At 32.2% G+C, this 18,742-nt stretch overlaps 2 protein-coding genes across 2 annotated transcripts; one reads left to right on the top strand and one right to left on the bottom strand.

The window, feature by feature from the left end:
* Nucleotides 1–1,049, top strand: LOC11428359 (zinc finger A20 and AN1 domain-containing stress-associated protein 5). Its single transcript, XM_003599064.4, has one exon. It carries the CDS (start codon nucleotides 221–223, stop codon nucleotides 710–712), a length of 492 nt encoding a protein of 163 aa, XP_003599112.1. The 5' UTR covers nucleotides 1–220; the 3' UTR covers nucleotides 713–1,049.
* A 5,792-nt stretch (nucleotides 1,050–6,841) lies between these two features.
* Nucleotides 6,842–9,560, bottom strand: LOC11443776 (pentatricopeptide repeat-containing protein At5g40410, mitochondrial). The gene has a single exon (XM_003599062.4). The coding sequence runs from the start codon at nucleotides 9,457–9,459 to the stop codon at nucleotides 7,588–7,590; it is 1,872 nt and encodes a 623-aa protein (XP_003599110.1). The 5' UTR covers nucleotides 9,460–9,560; the 3' UTR covers nucleotides 6,842–7,587.
* Nucleotides 9,561–18,742: the final 9,182 nt, after the last annotated feature.

The raw sequence follows: 18,742 nt of genomic DNA, 5'->3' as shown, positions 1-18,742 counted from the left end.
TTGAGTTAGAAAGAGAAACCCACTTGTAGAAATTTAATTCAAAAAATAAAAACAACAAAGAAATGTTTGATACGCTTTCTCTACTTGGCCCATATTCCATTTCCATTATCAACCTCACAACACCACAAACACAAACATAACAACTCAAACACAACACAACACATTTCTTCATATCTTCTTCTATTCCTCTCTCTCTATTATTCTCTCTTCATAAATTTTTATGGCTCAAAGAACAGAAAATGAAGAAACCGAATTTAAGGTGGTTTCAGAAACCCTTCAACAAACAACAACAATAATAAATCTTTGTATCAAAAACTGCGGTGTTGTCGGAAACCCTTCAACAAACAACATGTGTCAAAATTGTTTCACAGCATCAACGACAATCTTACCACCTTCATCTTCTAGATCTGTTCGGTCTCCGAAGAGATCTCGTCAAGAATCATCATCATCATCAGAAGAAGAAGGGTCAACGGATCATGATTTGGTTGATGAAAAAACGGTTTCTGAGGTGAAGAGGGTTGTTAGTAGATGCTCCGGTTGTCGGAGAAAGGTTGGGTTGGCTGGATTTCGATGTAGATGTGGGGAGTTGTTTTGTGCAGATCATCGATACTCTGATCGACATGATTGTGGGTATGATTATAAGAAGGTTGGTAGAGAAGAGATTGCAAGGGAGAATCCTGTTATCAGAGCTGCGAAAATTGTGAAGGTGTGAAAAGCAAAAATTCAAAATCGAAGATGAAGATGAAGAAGAAAGAAAGATTTGAAATGTGAAAACGGGTCAACAGACCCGGTTCTGGTTGATCGGGTTCGGGTTACACGTGTTTGTTTTATTTTTACTTTCGGATTTTATTTATATAAATATAAATAGGATGTTAATTGTTAGTTTTAAGATAGATTTTAAGAGGTTGTGTGTAATGTTTAGAGAGAGAGAGAGGGATTGTTATTTGTAACAGAAAAAGAATGAAGAAGATGAATTGTTATGTGTTTGATCATATGCTTTGATCATTTCAGATTTTTGTCTTTTTTTAGTATGAACTTTGAAATGATAATTTGTTGTTTTTTGAGAAAAAAAATGATAATTTGTTGTTGTTATGTTAATTAAGAAAAATATTAGGTTCGTTGGATATCCTAGCCTATGGTACTATAATGATAGAGACTAATTAGGTGGAAGTACATTGAACCGTGAAACTCTTGATTATTTCCTTCAATAAGTACATTGAATCCAATCAAGGAAAAAAAATTAGTATCTCATTCAAATGCTATTTTGTTAACGTTAAAGACAAATTTCATGTTTTATAAATCAATATAGGACTCTTGAAATATAAGAGGGAGTCTAGTCGATTTATACGCAATCTAGATTATGTAGAGGATATTTAGTAAAAATGAATTGTTAATTGATGTTTTTCGGGACATTAGTTAAGGAATCAAATATTGTAATTGAATATTAGAACTTATACAATCAACTTTTTAAAAACTTAAAAAGTGTTATTTTTAATTTAAAATTTTCTATTTTTATATCCTTAACCAGTATCTTAGAGACATCGGTTACATAACCTTTAATAAAATAATGAGTAGTTTGGTTGACTTTTATGCAATTTTTTTTTTTTTATGCAAAAATTTAAATTATGAAAATAAACATTAAAACTAATACAATTCCTAATAACAAAGTTGACATAGGTGGAAGAGTGCTGATAACTATTCAACGCCAATAACACAAGATATATACTCCTTCTAATCCTATTTACAAGAAACATCGAACTTTTTAGATTCATGAATCTAAAAAGTTAAATATTTCTTATATATATATATATGACTGGAAGGAGTATAATATAAGGTTTTTTTAAATTACCTTTGAAGAATAGTGTATAATTTACATACCAACTAATAAAAATGAACAATTTATTGGTGGGATCAAAATAGTTCACGAATACCACTTAAAAATGTGAATGTTCATTGGTTGAGGTACTCATCATTCTTACACTATGACTATAATATAAACACTGAACAAATTTTGGACATGCTTCAAATAAATAAATAAATAAAGGGTCTTGCTAACCATAATCATTGCCCTCATGGCAATGGTTAAGGAAACCAAAAGTAGCATGTTTACATTGTTTTCAACAATATTTTAACTTTTAAAAAGTTAAATTAATCACTTTTTACCATTTTCCAATGTTATATTTCTATTTTTATCCCCTTATCCAATGTCCCAAGTGCAATGATAAACATTCTCCATAAAAAATATATATCCCATTAAAATTTTGTAATTTAAAGGATAATTTTCAAATTTTGATGATATTAATAATTTAATATAGTTCGATGAATTCGTTGACAAAATGGAAAAAAAAACTCCTAAAATGATTTTATTTTAAATTGTGTTATTTGAACATCCATATATGTACAACTTTTGTGATAATCAAAATTTTACAAATAAAATGAGGTATTGGCACAAAAACCAAAACAATAGAAAGAAAAAGTAAAAAAATAATGTGAGTATGAGAGAGAAAGTTATGACAAAAATTATAAAAAATGGTTGTTTAAATATTATTTCTCTTTTATTTTCTATGCATTTCGGTCATGCGGTGTTTCTGAGAAATGAGACAAAGTGGGGCCAACACGGGCATCTTTGGGTAAATTCGGTAGTTATTTAGGGGTACAATTGTCATTTAGGGTATGCTTGAAAATGAAATATTTTGGGTATAACGATCATTGAAAGTGGAAGGTGGGCCAAATGATTGATGTGTAACGATAAATTGGGGCTGACGATATTGTATCGTATGGTGAGTTCGTGTACGATATATTGATTTCTTTGTGGATACTGTTTTTGCTTTTGTGACTGTGACTAATGTGGACCAATGATATTCTGCCACTTTTATTTGCATAAAGGTTTATGACATATGAAATGTAAGCCAGATAAATGAAAAATAGGAAAATTATGGATTATACCCCATACACTTCATTCACACAATCTAAAAGAATAATGTTATAAAAAGTGTTATTTCAACAATCAATTTGGTTGACAACTTATATGATAATCATAATTTATAAAGAAAAAATAAGTATTTGTACAGAAACCAAAACAATGGAGAGATAAAGTAAAAAATAATGTGAGTATGAGAGAGAAAATTGTCACAAAAGTTGTTATCGAATAGATGTTCAAATATCATTTCTCTAATGTTATTCCCCTATAAAAAAAAATTGGCTAAATTGCATTTTTGGTCCCTTAACTATTTAGGTAGTATCGCTTTGGTCACTTAACTAAAATTCCATTTATTTTGGTCTTTTAACTTCTCTTTGTTACACATTTTGGTCATTTCCGTTAGTTTTAATTCAAAAATGTTAGATTTTCTTCATTTTCTTCTAGAATTTTTCTGGGATTCTTGTTGTTGAAGGTTGATGGAGATGATATGAAGATGAAAAAGAGGAGAAGAAGATGAAGAAAACCTAACGTTTTTGAATTAAAATTAACGGAAATGACCAAAATGTGTAACAAAGAGAAGTTAAGGGACCAAAATTAATCGAATTTTAGTTAAGAGACCAAAACAATACTACCTAAATAGTTAAGGGACCAAAAATGCAATTTAGCCAAAAATAATAATAATGCTATTTGTACTATTTTATGATAATTTTAAAAATAATATTTGCACAAAGGTTACAAAGATAGAGAGTGAGAACAAATGATAGTACGTGAGAGAATAGTTTAAAAATTATTCAAAAATAGTTGTATAAATATCATTTTTTAAAATAAAAATAAGTATAGTGATTTATTATATGTGATATTGATATTATTTGTACTCTTATTTTTTTTTTTTTTAACAAGCTAAAATGATATATATTAACAAAAAAATCTGCTCCTTAGCACAAGGAGTGTATAGCGAATCAGAACAAAATTACAAAAACCAATCCTTAAGTTCATAATAGAGGTGAACAATGGTCAGTCAATCCCCAAACACACAAGAGGTTGCAGCCACCACATATGGTATCAAAAGGAAAACAAACATTTTTAGCTTTCAACCACGCTAGTGAAGTGATTTTTACATTTTCCATAAGTTGCATGGCTAATTTAACATTATTAGAAAACAACCTATGATTCCTTTCATTTCAAATAGTCCAAATGCAACAGAGCTAGATCATGTGCAAGAATGAGCGGCGAGGAGTGTACCCTCTTGATGAATATAAAGAAAAGGGAAATGTTAATCAAAAACACTGGTTAAAGAAATAAAAAAAATTGAAGAAGAAAGTTAAAGGAACAAATATAATAGTTATTGCATTGAAAAATTGTGTAGTCAATTTTTCAAAATTAAAAAAAGTATAATTTTCAATTGAAAACTTGTTTTTTTAGTTTTTCTTAACCAATGTTCCAAGGACACAAATTAGCATGACTTGAAAAGAAAATACATGTTTTTGGGTTGACTTGTTCACTTCCAATTATACCTTTCAACAAAATTGCCTATAATAATGTTATATTTGTTGTATTGTTGGTGTTGTTGAAAAAAATAAGTATAATTTATTACAATATATGAAAGTGTGAAGTACCTATAACTATAATTTTTTAAAATAAAACAATTAATCAGAATTAGTATAGTTTTAATCAAAATTTCATAAAAACTATCGTTCATAATTTATATGCATTAGTGCAATAAAAAAGTAGATAGATAAATACGGAATCTCCGTCTAAATGAAAGTAATAAATAAAGAAAATGAAGTGTTAATAGAACGTAGAAAAGATAGGTGTGTTTGGATATAAACATTGTAAAAAATAAGAGTGAATAAAAAGTGGAAATTTTGTAACAAAAAAGTGGCAAAATGGGCTGAACTTAGGGAGTTTTTTTTTTTTTTTTTTTTATTTTGTTCATCTCACTTCAAGTATTGTTATTTAACACTTTAAAAATACGTAAATACCCTTAGAGGAAGTTAATTGACGCTCGCTTCCAACGACAGTTAATTATCGCTTTTTAAGTGATCGATTTCAACGACAATTTACTGCGGTTCCTGACAATTTTCTAGTGTAAGGAGACACTTTTCCACCTAACTCTTTATTCATCAACTTTTTCCCTCTTCCATCCAAAAACTCCAAAGTTCAAATTTGCTGCAAAATCTTGGTCTCAAATTATTAGAGAATAATTGCTAGAGGGTTTCTACACTTATTTGACATCAACAAACAGTTGATGCATCTTTTAACCCGCTTATGTTGTTTGATTTTTCTTGCCATTTTTTCATTTTTATGAAAGCTAGTCGTAACGGCAGTTGCTTGTTGTTGGGAGTCAACGATTGTTAACTAGTGTTGGGCAACCAGTGCTTCACTGCCGTTGGTGCCCAATTTTGATTTTCTGTGCCTTTTTTTTTTCGTCGAGTCATTGAAATAATTATCGATAACTTTTTTGTTGCAATGTTTTATTCTTTATTGATAGCTACAGTTGAAAATGCGGTTGATGAGGCTGTTGATTAAAAACCAAGTAATGTCGAGTTGAAATTGCCTAGTTTGAAGCTTCCTTTGATGTGTAACCAAATATTGTTGATGCTTTTGTTGATGTCAAATCTTCTATTGAAGCTTCCATTAATATGAAACCTTATATTGACTCTTCCATTGAAGTGAAAGCTTCCGTTGTTTCCATGCTTCATGACAATCAAGTAAACACTATGCCTATTTTTATACAAAGATAGATGGAAAGTCTTAGATGATGTGATTAATTGGGTTCGTCGACAAGCAACAAAGGCAGGATTTACTATAGCTATAAGGAGATCCATTCTCTAAAAACCAATGTTAATGATGCGTTGTGAAAGGGACACTGAATACAAACCACCGAAGAGGAAGAAGAAATCGAAGCTTGAAGACACATGCTCAAGGAAATGTGGATGTGAGTTTAGTTTGCGTGGTTACTTAGACAAAAAAACAATTGAGTGCTGGTTGGTTATTCTTAATCGAGTTCACAACCATAAGATGGAGCCAAAGTTAGACAGTCACCTTCTTACGGGTATATTAAGACAAGAAAACAAGAAGAAAGTTGTTGACCTCACAAAGAGTTTGGTACAACATAGGCATATTCTGTTGGATTTGAAGGCTAAAAATAGAGATAGTTTGACGAATATAAAGTAACTATATAATGCATGTCGTAGATGTAAAAGTCTGAAAGAGATGGCAAAACTGAGCTGCAACATTTGGTCATAAACTTGAAGAAGCACAATTATGTTCATTTCACTAGAACAGATTCTGAGGCTACTACTCTTCAAACCATATTTTTGGCTCATCCCAAATTTATTATCCAGAATCTAATAAGTTGTTCAACATTTTTCTGATTGTTTTGATCATGGACTCCACCTATAAAATCAACTTGTACATAATACTTTTGTTTGAGATATGTGTCACCTCTACCGAGAAGACATATATCTACGTAGATAGGAGTACATTTGTATAATTCTCTCACCTTACAATATGTTTCATCTAGTCTAGTTAAAACCTTGAATAAACCTTCCTTGACCAAAAAAAAAAAAACCTTGAATAAACCTTTATTATGGTTTGGTTATTTACTTTATACACATTCTTTGTAAAAAAAACATTATACACATTCTTTGTAAAAAAAACATTATACACATTCTAGGAATTAAATAAAATTTTAGTTGCTTATTAATAGTATACTTCATGGCAACATTGTTGTTTGTACAAACACTGCAGACGCAAACAACGTAAGTGTATAATGTTTAAAAGAGAAAAGGATGGTGGAGAAGTAAAGAAAACTTTGTAGATCCCACGTGTAATAATGGAACTTGTAGCTTCAGATTTGTTTATCAATTGAAAAAAAGAAAAGAAAGCAAAGGTAGAGAAAAAAAAAGAAGGTAATGAGCCACTTTAAGAAAGGGATGAAAATACATACAATGAATTTTTTAACCCAAGTAATTTTAATTACTTCCTAAAAATACATCAAGTCCTAAAGTTACTCTATCCAAACAAACACTAGAAGGTACTGTCTCTCAACCCATGTTCTTCATCCTGCTAATTTGATATGCCCCTTAATGTTTCATGCCTACACCTTCTGTGCAGTGCTTATTGGCCAAAACAGTCAATAAGATAGACGATCCATCTATCGTTCTTACATTTTCCTCGGCCCAAACACTAAATCTTAGTGCTCTAAGAAACAATCATTGTAGCTCATTCTAGCACTGAGATTGAACATCGAAGCTAGACCCTTTCTGCAGCAAAATCACATTGGGTATATCTATGAAGCACGGACACTCCTCGGATTAGGCGTGTCTCAATATCTAACATGTGTCGTGTCTGACACCGACATATATAATTACACCAAATTATGTGATTTTCAAAATTATTAGCGGTGTCGGCATGTCAATTTCCGTGTCGTATCCGGTGTCCGTATCCGTGCTTCATAGGGTGTAATCCTTCATTTATGAACTCCAGGTTTCAATTGCTACACCTTCTGTATATATAAAGCTTGATCTCTTCTTTGTTAGGAAAAAATCGTCTCTCTACACTTCATCATGTGTGGCAAAGACTTCACACTATGTAGTTCTTCATGTACTCTTGTTTCAGAATAACACATTGAGTTATCTCTTAAACTCTTTCTCTGATGAACACTACCAATAATCACCACAAGAACATAACCCACCTGAGAACTGGTGAAATCGCTTTGTATCTCGGATAATGATAGTACGCTTTTCTACCATCGACACAAATTTTACAGTGTTGTGACAATCACGGCATATTCTTAGGTTTTTTATTATAACTAACGGCATATCTGCATTGGTGACCAAAAGTCCATATGCAAGAGCTATCTTCTCACTATGTTTGGTGATCATATCTATTTTCACCTCCTCATCAACATCATGGAGAATTGATTCTGTTTCATGCACAAATCCAACATCTTGAATTTTTTTCATAACCTCTTCCAACTTTTTGTGTATTCTGTGCGAATCAGGGTGAGTGTAATCATCGACAACAAAGCGGTGGATTTTATTCCCATGTTCAATAAAACTACATCCCTGATTTCTAGTAAGAACCTTATTCTTCATTAAAGTCCTCACTTTTGATGCATCATTCCACAAACCTGCAGCAGAATACATGTTAGACAACATGATATAGTTTCTAGGGTCTGACGGATCTAATGCTATCAAATTCTTGGCAGCTTCCTTCCCTAGATCAATGTTCCGATGAACCCTACAAGCACCAAGAAGGGCACCCCAAACTCCAGAATTTGGCTCAAATGGCATGTTCTTAATCAGCTCATGAGCATCATCGAGTAGACCACATCGACCGAGAAGATCAACCATACACGAATAATGATCCAATCGTGGTTGAACTTTGTAAACATCAGACATAACTCTGAAGAAGTATTTTCCTTCCTTGACAAGCCCTGAATGGCTACATGCACTTAACAAATGAGTAAAAGTAACATGATCAGGCTCCATTCCTTCTTCCCTTACAATCCTTTCGAAGAACTCAATTGCTTCTTTCCCACACCCATGCATTGCATAGCCTGCAAGCATCGCAGTCCATGCCACTTTATCAGGCTTACTTATCTCTTCAAATACCTTACGAGAATTATTCAATCTCCCTAACTTCGAATACAAGTTCAAAAGGGTAGTCACAATTGTTAAATTTTCATCAAGACCACAGGTAAAGATTACGCCGTGCAAAACCTCTACCATTCTTCCCAAAGGAAAATTTTCACAAGCTTGAAGCAAACTCACCATTGTGGCATCATCAGGAAAAAAACCATTAACCCTCATCATATCAAAACAATTAAAAGCCTCATTAGGCATTCCATTTTGGGCACAAACAGCAACAATTGAATTCCAGGACACAATACTCTTCTCACTCTCAGGCATTTCCGAAAACAACCTAAAAGCCGATTCAACAAAGCCAAACTTCCCATACATATTAACAAGAGCATTGACAACCTTCACCTCATACACCAAACCCAATTTCATTGCACAACAGTGAACATAATAGCCTTCATCACACGCTTTCTCCGATACACAAGCCGAGATAACCGATAAAAACGTAAACTCATTCAATTTCAATTCTGAATCAGATTTCATCTTACAAAACACACTCAAGCATTCACCAAGCTGCCCAATTTTCGCCAGCCCAGAAACCAAAGAATTCCATGAAACAAAATCCTTCTTTGGCATTTCATCAAACAACAAATATGCATCTTTTGTTGGACCCATTTTAAGGTAACAAGATACCAATTGATCACCAATGAACCCATCACGGTAATCAAGAGATTTGATCACATGGGCATGAATGATTCTGCAAATGGAGACAGATGATGAAGATTTCAGATGAAGAATTAGAGTGGATAGAAAAGGGTCAAAATGGTGTGTGGAAATGGCATTGAATTGGAGAGAGGTTTGAGAGAGAAATGAACAACAATACGTTAGAGGCTTTAGTTGATGTTTTAGGAGCATGCAAGTTTTCAATGTTGCATGGAATAACCTAAACATATCTAGTTTGAGTAATCCATGAAACCATTGAAATGGACTTTGTTACTTAATCAATTTAGTCTCATGTCAAATTTCGCCCTTAAAGTGATGACATGTCACATTAACCGGCGGGGTTCTAAGTCAGCTTTCAGGTACATAGACGAATTTGATAAAAAAATGGAAAGTAATTTTTTTTCACAAGGACTATTTTGATCGAAAATGAAGCAAATTTTAATAATTTTGTCCAAATGAAGCAAATTTGTCATCAGTTATAAAACTTACTATCACATTGATCCTTGCATAATCTATATCAATATAGAAATGATATTTGAACATCCATTTTATGAAAATTTTTGAACAACACTTCTCTCTCATACTTGAATTATGGTCTTATTATTATTTTTTTTCTCTCTATTATTTTTTACCAACAAAAAGAGAAAGAGAAAAAAAAGTTGTCACAAATAGTTATACAAATATCTCTACTCATACTAATATATAACGACAAATTTGACAAGTGCATCAAAACGTAATAAGTAATAAAGTAGTAAGTTATCGTCTCTACATTGATTGTCGTCAACGAAGCAATTTGCTATATCTATTTAAACTAAGAAAGCAAAAAAGGGGTTTAAGGATTTGCACTTTTGAATTGTATGCTCAATGTGAGCAGTAGAAAGTAAATATTTTGTTTTAGAGGTTAGACGACAATTACGATTCTTCAAATACCCTCCGACTTCTTTGTCAGATTAATGCAAAAGTCAATAGCAATTATTATTAAAGCGCTTTATAAACGATGTGTTAATAATAAAATTGTGATTGATTTGTGGAATCACCTATATGTAACTATGCTTAACTAAAGCGGTACTAAGTGAATTGTAGTTGCTCCTTCAATTACTTAGTTTAAGTTTTGATGATGTTTTTTTATGTTGATGTTTTGTGTTATTTTTGTTCTTAATTAGTTTAGTTGAATATGTTAAAGCACTCTAGTTAATCTCTGTCATAAAACTACAACAGTACCCTTAAGCTTAAGTGTTTTTTTGGTATTCTATTCTTCTCAAAATGCCTTGTTTTTTTAAAACCTTGATTCGATTCAAATGATTTCCATACAACCTTTGAATCAATTCATTTTGCTTGTCTCTGGAAAGATGTTTCCTCAAGTGCTAACATTGATAGCTGGAGTACTGTTATTTCTAACTTGAACATTTCTTGTAGTTCTAAAATCTTGATTCTCCTCAAGGACAAAATCCTCCACATTCTCTTCCAACTCATCAAATTTTGCCCAGGATTCCTTTAGAAAATTCATATGCTTCAAAACTACATCAGGGGTTTTCTCACCATCTGGAATAGCTACTTCTTCATTTTTCTCATTGTTACCATCTTCATGAATTTGTGTGGCATCCATAAATTCTGAGCAAGTTGAGCTTTGAACTTCTTCATTTGTGTCTATTACTTTTCCAGCCCTGCTTCTACTAGTATTAAGAAAGTGTGAAAAAGTTAATTGATTCATTAGATTGAAAAGGTGTTACAGCAAGGTATATATACAATTGAGAATTGTACTTGTTAATGTGAATTGTACTACAAGAAAGTACTCATTGTACTACACTATCTAAGTTGCTTGTACCACAAGCTTTTGTATTTCCATGCTTTTTATTATCTGAATCTGAACTGTGTAATATCCCCCCACAAGTTGGAGGGTGGTAAATATCTAACATCCCCAACTTGGAAAGCAAGAGGCTAAAGGGTTGAGGCTATAAAGCCTTTGTAAAGAAATCAGCAATTTGATCATGAGTGGTAACTGGAAGAAGTTTGAAGATGCCTGCTTGTAGCTTTTCCCTCACAATGTGACAATCAATCTCAAGATGTTTGGTTCTTTCATGAAAAACAGGATTGGATGCAATGTGCATAGCACTTTGATTATCACAATAAAGCACAGGAAGTTGAACACATTGAACTTATAAATCTCTGAGTAAATATAATAGCCATTGCAATTCACAAGTAGCAGATGCCATTGCTCTATACTCAGCTTCAGAAGAGGATTTGGAAACTGTAGGTTGTTTCTTGGTTCTCCAACATATAAGAGATTGTCCAAGAAAGAAACAATGTCCTGAGATAGAGCGCCTTGTATCTTTACATCCTGCCCAGTCTGCATCAGTGTATCCCTGAATGTGTAACCCTGAAGCTCGTGGGAAGAAAATTCCTTTGCCTGGTGAACCTTTTAGGTATTTGAGAACTCTAAGAGCAGCATGATAATGAGTTTGAGTTGGTTTGCTAAGAAACTGACTCAATTGTTGGGTAATAAAAGTAATGTCAGGTCTGGTTGTATTCAAGTAAATCAATCTGCCAATAAGTCTTCTATATGCTGAAACATCAGAAAAAGGAGGTGAGGTATCATTATGGAGTTTGATAGAGGGATCAGAGGGTGTAGAAACAGGCTTAGAACCAAGAAGGCCTGAATCATTCAATAGATCCAAACAGTATTTTCTTTGGCAGAGAGAGATCCCACTATGAGAATGAGCTACTTCAAGGCCAAGAAAATATTTCAAAATTCCAAGATCCTTGATTTTGAATGCCTGATGTAAAGCATTTTTGATGATCTGAAATTCACTGAGAGAATTGCCAGCTAAAATGATATCATCAACATAGACTAAAATGATAGTGAAAGTCTCAGGAGTTGATTTGGTAAACAAAGAAGCATCAGATGCAGCTTGTTTATAATCATTAGAAATGAGGAGAGTGGTCAGCTTTTCATACCATTTTCTACTGGCTTGTTTGAGACCATATAATGATTTTGATAATTTGCAGACCTGATTTGGTTTGGATGTGGATAATCCTGGTGGAATCTTCATGTAAACATTTTCTTGAAGATCACCATGCAAAAAAGCATTATTGACATCCAATTGATGAAGAAACCAATGATTAATTGAAGCTAAGGCAATGACAAGTCTGATTGTAGTGACTTTGGCAACTGGTGAAAAAGTATCAAAATAATCCAACCCTTCAATTTGATTGTATCCCTTAGCTACCAGTCTAGCTTTATACCTCTCTATAGAACCATCAGCATTGTACTTGATTCTGTAAACCCATTTGCAGCCTATAGGTTTAACTTGTGAAGGAAGGTCAACAACTGTCCAAGTACCAGCTTGATCAAGAGCATTAAGTTCAAGGTGCATAGCTTGTTTCCAGCAATCAGATTTGATAGCCTCAGCATAAGATTTTGGTTCAATGTGGGAAACAAGAGACATAGCAAAAGTATGTTGTGAGTTAGATAAAAATTTATGGGAAATAAAATTGGATAAAGGATATGAAATGCAAGATTTATTAACAGAAGAAACAGAATTAGTGGAGGGGTTACATATATAGTCTTGCAGATAAGATGGACTTTTCTTGGATCTAGAAGAGACTCTAAGAGTGGAAGAAGGATTAAGGGTGGATGGTGATGTAGAATTGATGGTCTGGTCAGAAGAAAGATTAGGAGATATAGTGGGAGATAAAGGAAATGAAGGTGGTTTATTCATATCAAGGGATGAAGGTGAAGATGAATTATATTGCCAGTTTGATGTAAAAGATGGAGTGGAAGAATTATAGGGTATAATGAGTTCATGAAAAACAACATTTCTGCTGAGAAATATTTCTCTGTTATCAAGATCATAAAGAACATAGCCTTTAGATCCTGACTTGTAACCCAAGAAAACAGATTTTCTTGCTCTAGATTGAAATTTTGACCTATGAGCAAGAAGAGTAGAAGCAAAACACAGACAACCAAAAACTTTGAAGGAATGTATGTCAGGTAAGGAATCATAAAGAAGTTGGTAAGGAGATTTTTGTTGAAGAAGAGGGGTAGGCACTCTATTTATTAAAAAAACAGCATGAATAATAGCATATGACCAAAAAAATTTGGGAAGTTTAGATTGGAAAAGTAAAGCTCTAGCAACATTAAGAATATGTTGATGCTTTCTTTCAACTCTACCATTTTGTTGGGGAGTTTCAACACAAGATTTTTGGTGTATGATTCCCTTAGAAGCATAAAAGTCAGGGATTAAAAACTCAGGACCATTGTCAGATCTTATGTACTTGGGAGTAATGTGATAATGAGTATGGATCAATGTGACAAAATTTTTGACATGATTTGAGACTTCTGATTTATTTTTGAGCAGAATGACCCATAAAAATCTACTAAAATCATCAACAATGGTGAGAAAATACTTGTGTCCATGAACACTAGTAACAGAAAGAGGACCCCAAATATCAAAGTGCAATAGTTCAAATTTAGATGAAGCAATAGAGGTACTCAAATTATAAGGTAATTTTCTTTGTTTGGCAAAGTGACAAATGTCACAGACAGCTTTATTATCAATAGTAATAGCGGAGTACAAACTATGCATCATGGACAATCTTTGATTAGACAAATGTCCTAATCTAAAGTGCCAGATTGCATTAGAAGGAATACTAGAAACATTATTGGAAGAAACAGAATTACAAGACATTTTATTAGCAGGAGAAACAGCAGAAGAAATGAAGTGAGCTTGAGGTGTAGCAGGAGCAAAAGGATGCAATCTATAAAGGCCATCACAAAGATTACCCAAACCAATCATCTTCTGTGTTTTCACATCCTGTATCACACAAGTATTGAGCAAAAAATGTACATGATAAGGTAATGATTGACAAATTTTAGAAATTGATATGAGATTGACTTTGAAGGAAGGAGAATATAAGACATGTGTGATGTGAAAATGAGGTGAAAAAACAATAGTGCCAGCATATTGAGCAATAACAGATGAACCATTTGGTAAATTTACACATATAGGTTTAATTCTATAATAAGAATGAAATAAATGTAATGAGGAACAAATATGTTCATTGGCTCCAGAATTAATAAGCCAATGATCAGAAGGAACATGTAAAGAGCAAGAAAAAATGGTGTTTATACCTGAAGTGAAATCAATTGAAGAAGGGAAGGATGTAGCAACATGATTGGTGCTGGCAGGGTTAGGAGAAGTTGCTGCAGGCACCAAAGATGATTGCTGTAACAAGGATACAAGATGATCATATTGCTCTTGAGTCAAACCAGTCTGGGAAGAAGAAGAAGTTCCTTCACTAGAGGTATGAGAATTCACAACATGCTCAGAAGTAACAGCATTTGAAGAAGCATTGGGTTTATTTGCATTAGGAAAACCATGCTTGAGATAGCAATACTCCACAGTATGATTATTTCTGTGACAAAAGGTACAATACCTAGAATTGTTTTTGGATTGAGATGTACCAGAAGATTTACCACGCAGAAATGGCTTTCTTGCATCTGAAGCATTAACTAGAATACTAGAATCTTCATTTGAAGCTAGTGAAGTAGGTGGAATAATGTTGCTTTCTTCTTGAATCACCATAGAATATACTTTGTTGATAGAAGGAAGAGGATCCATAAGAAGAACTTGAGTTTTCACAACTGAAAAGCTATCATTCAAACCAGTAAGAAATTGAATAACTTGATCTTCCATTCTGAAATCACGAGCAGCGCGCATGGATTCACAACGGCATGGGACGATGAGAATTAAGTTCCTCCCATAGAGATTTGATCTCTGTGAAGTAATCAAGAACAGATTTATCACCTTGTTTCAGATTGTTAATGGAAGAACGTAGTGAAGCAACACGAATACGATCAACCTTAGAAAAACGCTCTTGCAATTCAATCCAAACATCAATGGCGGATTCATGAAAGACAATAGTTTGAGCAATTTGAGGAGAAACATAATTAATAATCCAAGAAAGAATGAGATTATTACAACGTTCCCAAGCATTACGATTCAAGTCATCCAGTGGAGGAATAGGAACAGATCCATCAATGAAAACGAATTTGTTCTTCGTTCCAAGAGCACGTTTCATAGAACGATTCCATGCAAGATAATTTGGACCGGTGAGAAGTGGTGTAACCGTAACCGAGTTTGGTCCTTCACTAGGATGAACATAGTAAATAGAAGTAGTGTCAGATTGTTGATGAATAACAGGAGCTGCACGAGGTGGCATGGTGAAAAACCAGAAAAATGCAACGAAGAAGATGAAGGGAAAAACAGAGTATGAGAAAAAACAGAAATCAAGCAATTCGCTAAGAAAGCGAAGAAAAGAAGAATCAAGAACAAGAAAAACGAGAAGATCGAGAAGAAAGGGAGAAGAATCACGAAGGATTCAATAAAAGATCAAGAAAATTGGAGAAAAGTAGAAAGCTTGAAGAACAAGCAACAATGGCGGAAGCAAGGAAAACGGATCGTAACTAACTCTCTCATGAAAAGGAGAGAGAAAGAAAAACTGATACCATATTAAGAAAGTGTGAAAAAGTGAATTGATTCATTAGATTGAAAAGGTGTTACAGCAAGGTATATATACAATTGAGAATTGTACTTGTTAATGTGAATTGTACTACAAGAAAGTACTCATTGTACTACACTATCTAAGTTGCTTGTACCACAAGCTTTTGTATTTCCATGCTTTTTATTATCTGAATCTGAACTGTGTAATAACTAGCTTGATTAGAGGCTTGAGTTTCTTCCAATTCATCATTCACTTTTTCAATCTCTAAATCTGTTTGTTTTCTCCTTAACTCTTCACTCTGAGTTATGTTTCCCTCCAAGTTCATAACCTCTGGATCCTTCTCTTTGGGGCTAAATTCTTTCCTAATCACCACAAGAATAGCATTTTTAGGCTGAACTTTTCTCATGATTTTATCTATTCATCGCTTTCATTCTTTTACAATTACCAATATGATGGCCATGAACCATACAATAAGAGCAAAAGTCTGGTAGATTTTCATACTCCATATCAACAAAAAAGGCATAGCCCTTTCTCTCAACCAAAACTCTATATCTCAACTTCTCAGCAAGATTTATGTCTACTAAAACCCTAACATGGTGACCAAATTGTAGATAGCTTGGATCTCAAGCTATCTAGTGTTATTGGTGTCAAACCCTTGGTCCAGATGATCCTACCTTGAAGTTTATGCTTGCACGCTTCTAAACCAGCTTCATATTCCTCTTTAGGTATGGTGATATCTAGATGATCGCCCTTAACACTAGTTTTGGGAAATTGGCTAAGATGGATATCACAAACATTGTTCAGTGCTTGTGAAAAAGTTTTTTGCTGAGCATTAGGTAAGGTTCTAGGTTTGGATGATGATGGTGAAGGTGTAGGTGTCTAAGAACACAAACAAGGTCATGGAATTAAAATGGGTTTCACGATGGTTGAGGCGGTGTCTGTTGGATTTGTTGGTGTTTGGGAAGGAAAACTTAGCGATTTTGCCCAACGTTTCTAAATAGCGATTTTATTGTTAAGTTTCTAAGATTTGTTAATTTTAGTCCTTAATTTTTTGTTAAAGATTAAATTCAAGACTAAAAATACTTTGTTTTAGTAAAATTTTAAAAAACTGAGATAAAAATTGAATAATTTTTATTAAGGACTAAACATAAAAAATTATAATTATTTATGTGACTAAAAATATATTTTATCCTTAAAAATATATGTTCGTTTTAAAAAAAAAAATAAAAAATCTTTTTATAGTTGGTCCCTGCATAAATTTTTTGCGAGCTTCGCCGCTGCCTTGATCACTCACTTACTCATCTTGTGTACTATAAATAGGGTTCATATTGTATTGCAAAGACACAGTCTTGAAGAGAATAATACAAAGTGATTTCATCCTCTCCTTCCTCTTCTCCTTTGATCCCGTGCTTTTACTTTATTTTATAACATATATTAGTTAATTTTATTTTGAAAATAGAAGAATTTAGGATAAATTAATTAGTTATTATTTCTATACTTTTTTAGGTATAACGTCATTATTGTCTTGGTAGACTAACCCTTTGTCCATCCCCACTTTGAATAAGTAGTAAGTACAAATATCTCTCTAGTTATAAATAACTTTAAATGTAAAATGTTTAGTCACTGTCTTAGTATTTAAGTTTGATAAGTCAAATGTAATTATTCTAATATTTAAACTAAATGTAATTAAAATTGAAGTTATAATAAGTTTTAACAATTTCAAAAAATTAAATGTATTTGTTCTAAAATTTAGACTAAATACATTTGACTTTGAATTATATATTTCTGATATATATATATATATATATATATATATATATATATATATATATATATCATATTAATTTCATATATATATATATATATATATTATTAAATTATTATTAAATCTATAAATTATATTATTAAATATGATCCATATAGAGTCACTACTATTAGGGATTATTACACCCTATTAAAGATAAAACTTGATCTCTCACGTTAACTTGAAGATTAGTCTCATAATAATAAAAAAGAGAAAACTTAGGTACAATTTTTTAGGTGCTTTTCGTATGGTTCTTAACTAAATTCACCATGATTTCTTCAAATCCATAATTTTCTCAAAGTTTGTTATATCCAAAAAAATATGTATTTTTAGTTTAGAACCATACGAAAAGCACCTAAGGAATTGTACCTAAGTTTTTCTTATAAAACAAAAAAAGAACAAATGTATGTTGATAACTTGAGGATTATTCTCATAACACGTTCAAAAGTCTAAATTGTTGGTGATACCTTGGGATGCCAATTGAGTTTAAACGATCTTAATCATGAATGTATAGAAAAAAAATACTATAAAATAATCTTATTGTATACGAACTCATGTCTTCATTATAAAAAAAAAAAAAAACTAATTTAAAAATTATTGAGAAATTCGGATAAATTTAATTCATTTTCTTGATCTCATAAAAATATAAGAGTATTGAAAACTGTCATTCATGGGAACTCGTTCCATAGAAGTAAATGTGTGATTGAAAGTTCTCGTAAGCTTAGCTCAGTTGGTATGTACAATACATAATATATGCAAGATTCAGGGTTCAAAGTCTTAAAAAAAAAAAGTGTGATTGAAAAGAAAAATCTATATTATTTAAAGAGTAATTTTGACCATAAATTATTAAATAATGTGAAAAAGTTATATTTGTTTTTATTTGATACCAAAAAATATGAGATTTGTTTGCTTATATTGACCATCAGAGAGAGTATAATGCTGTAATAAATTTAATTTTATATACTATATTAAAATTAATATACATATTAATTATATTTCATTAAATTTTAATTTTAAAATATATATTTGATACTTTGAAGAAAGAAAAACTTTGACTCTATTTTTTTTTTTAATTTATCTTTACTTTGTAATAAATATAATAAGTGCCCATTAAAGAAAGTCAACTGTAAGATAGTAGTGACCATCTATAAATTAGACTTTACAATGCTACTCAAGTTATCATATACTCTTCTTTCACTCTTC

This window comes from Medicago truncatula, chromosome 3 (genome assembly GCF_003473485.1).
Source record: "Medicago truncatula cultivar Jemalong A17 chromosome 3, MtrunA17r5.0-ANR, whole genome shotgun sequence".
NCBI classification, from domain to species: domain Eukaryota; kingdom Viridiplantae; phylum Streptophyta; class Magnoliopsida; order Fabales; family Fabaceae; genus Medicago; species Medicago truncatula.
This window is presented reverse-complemented; position numbering and strand designations above follow the sequence as displayed.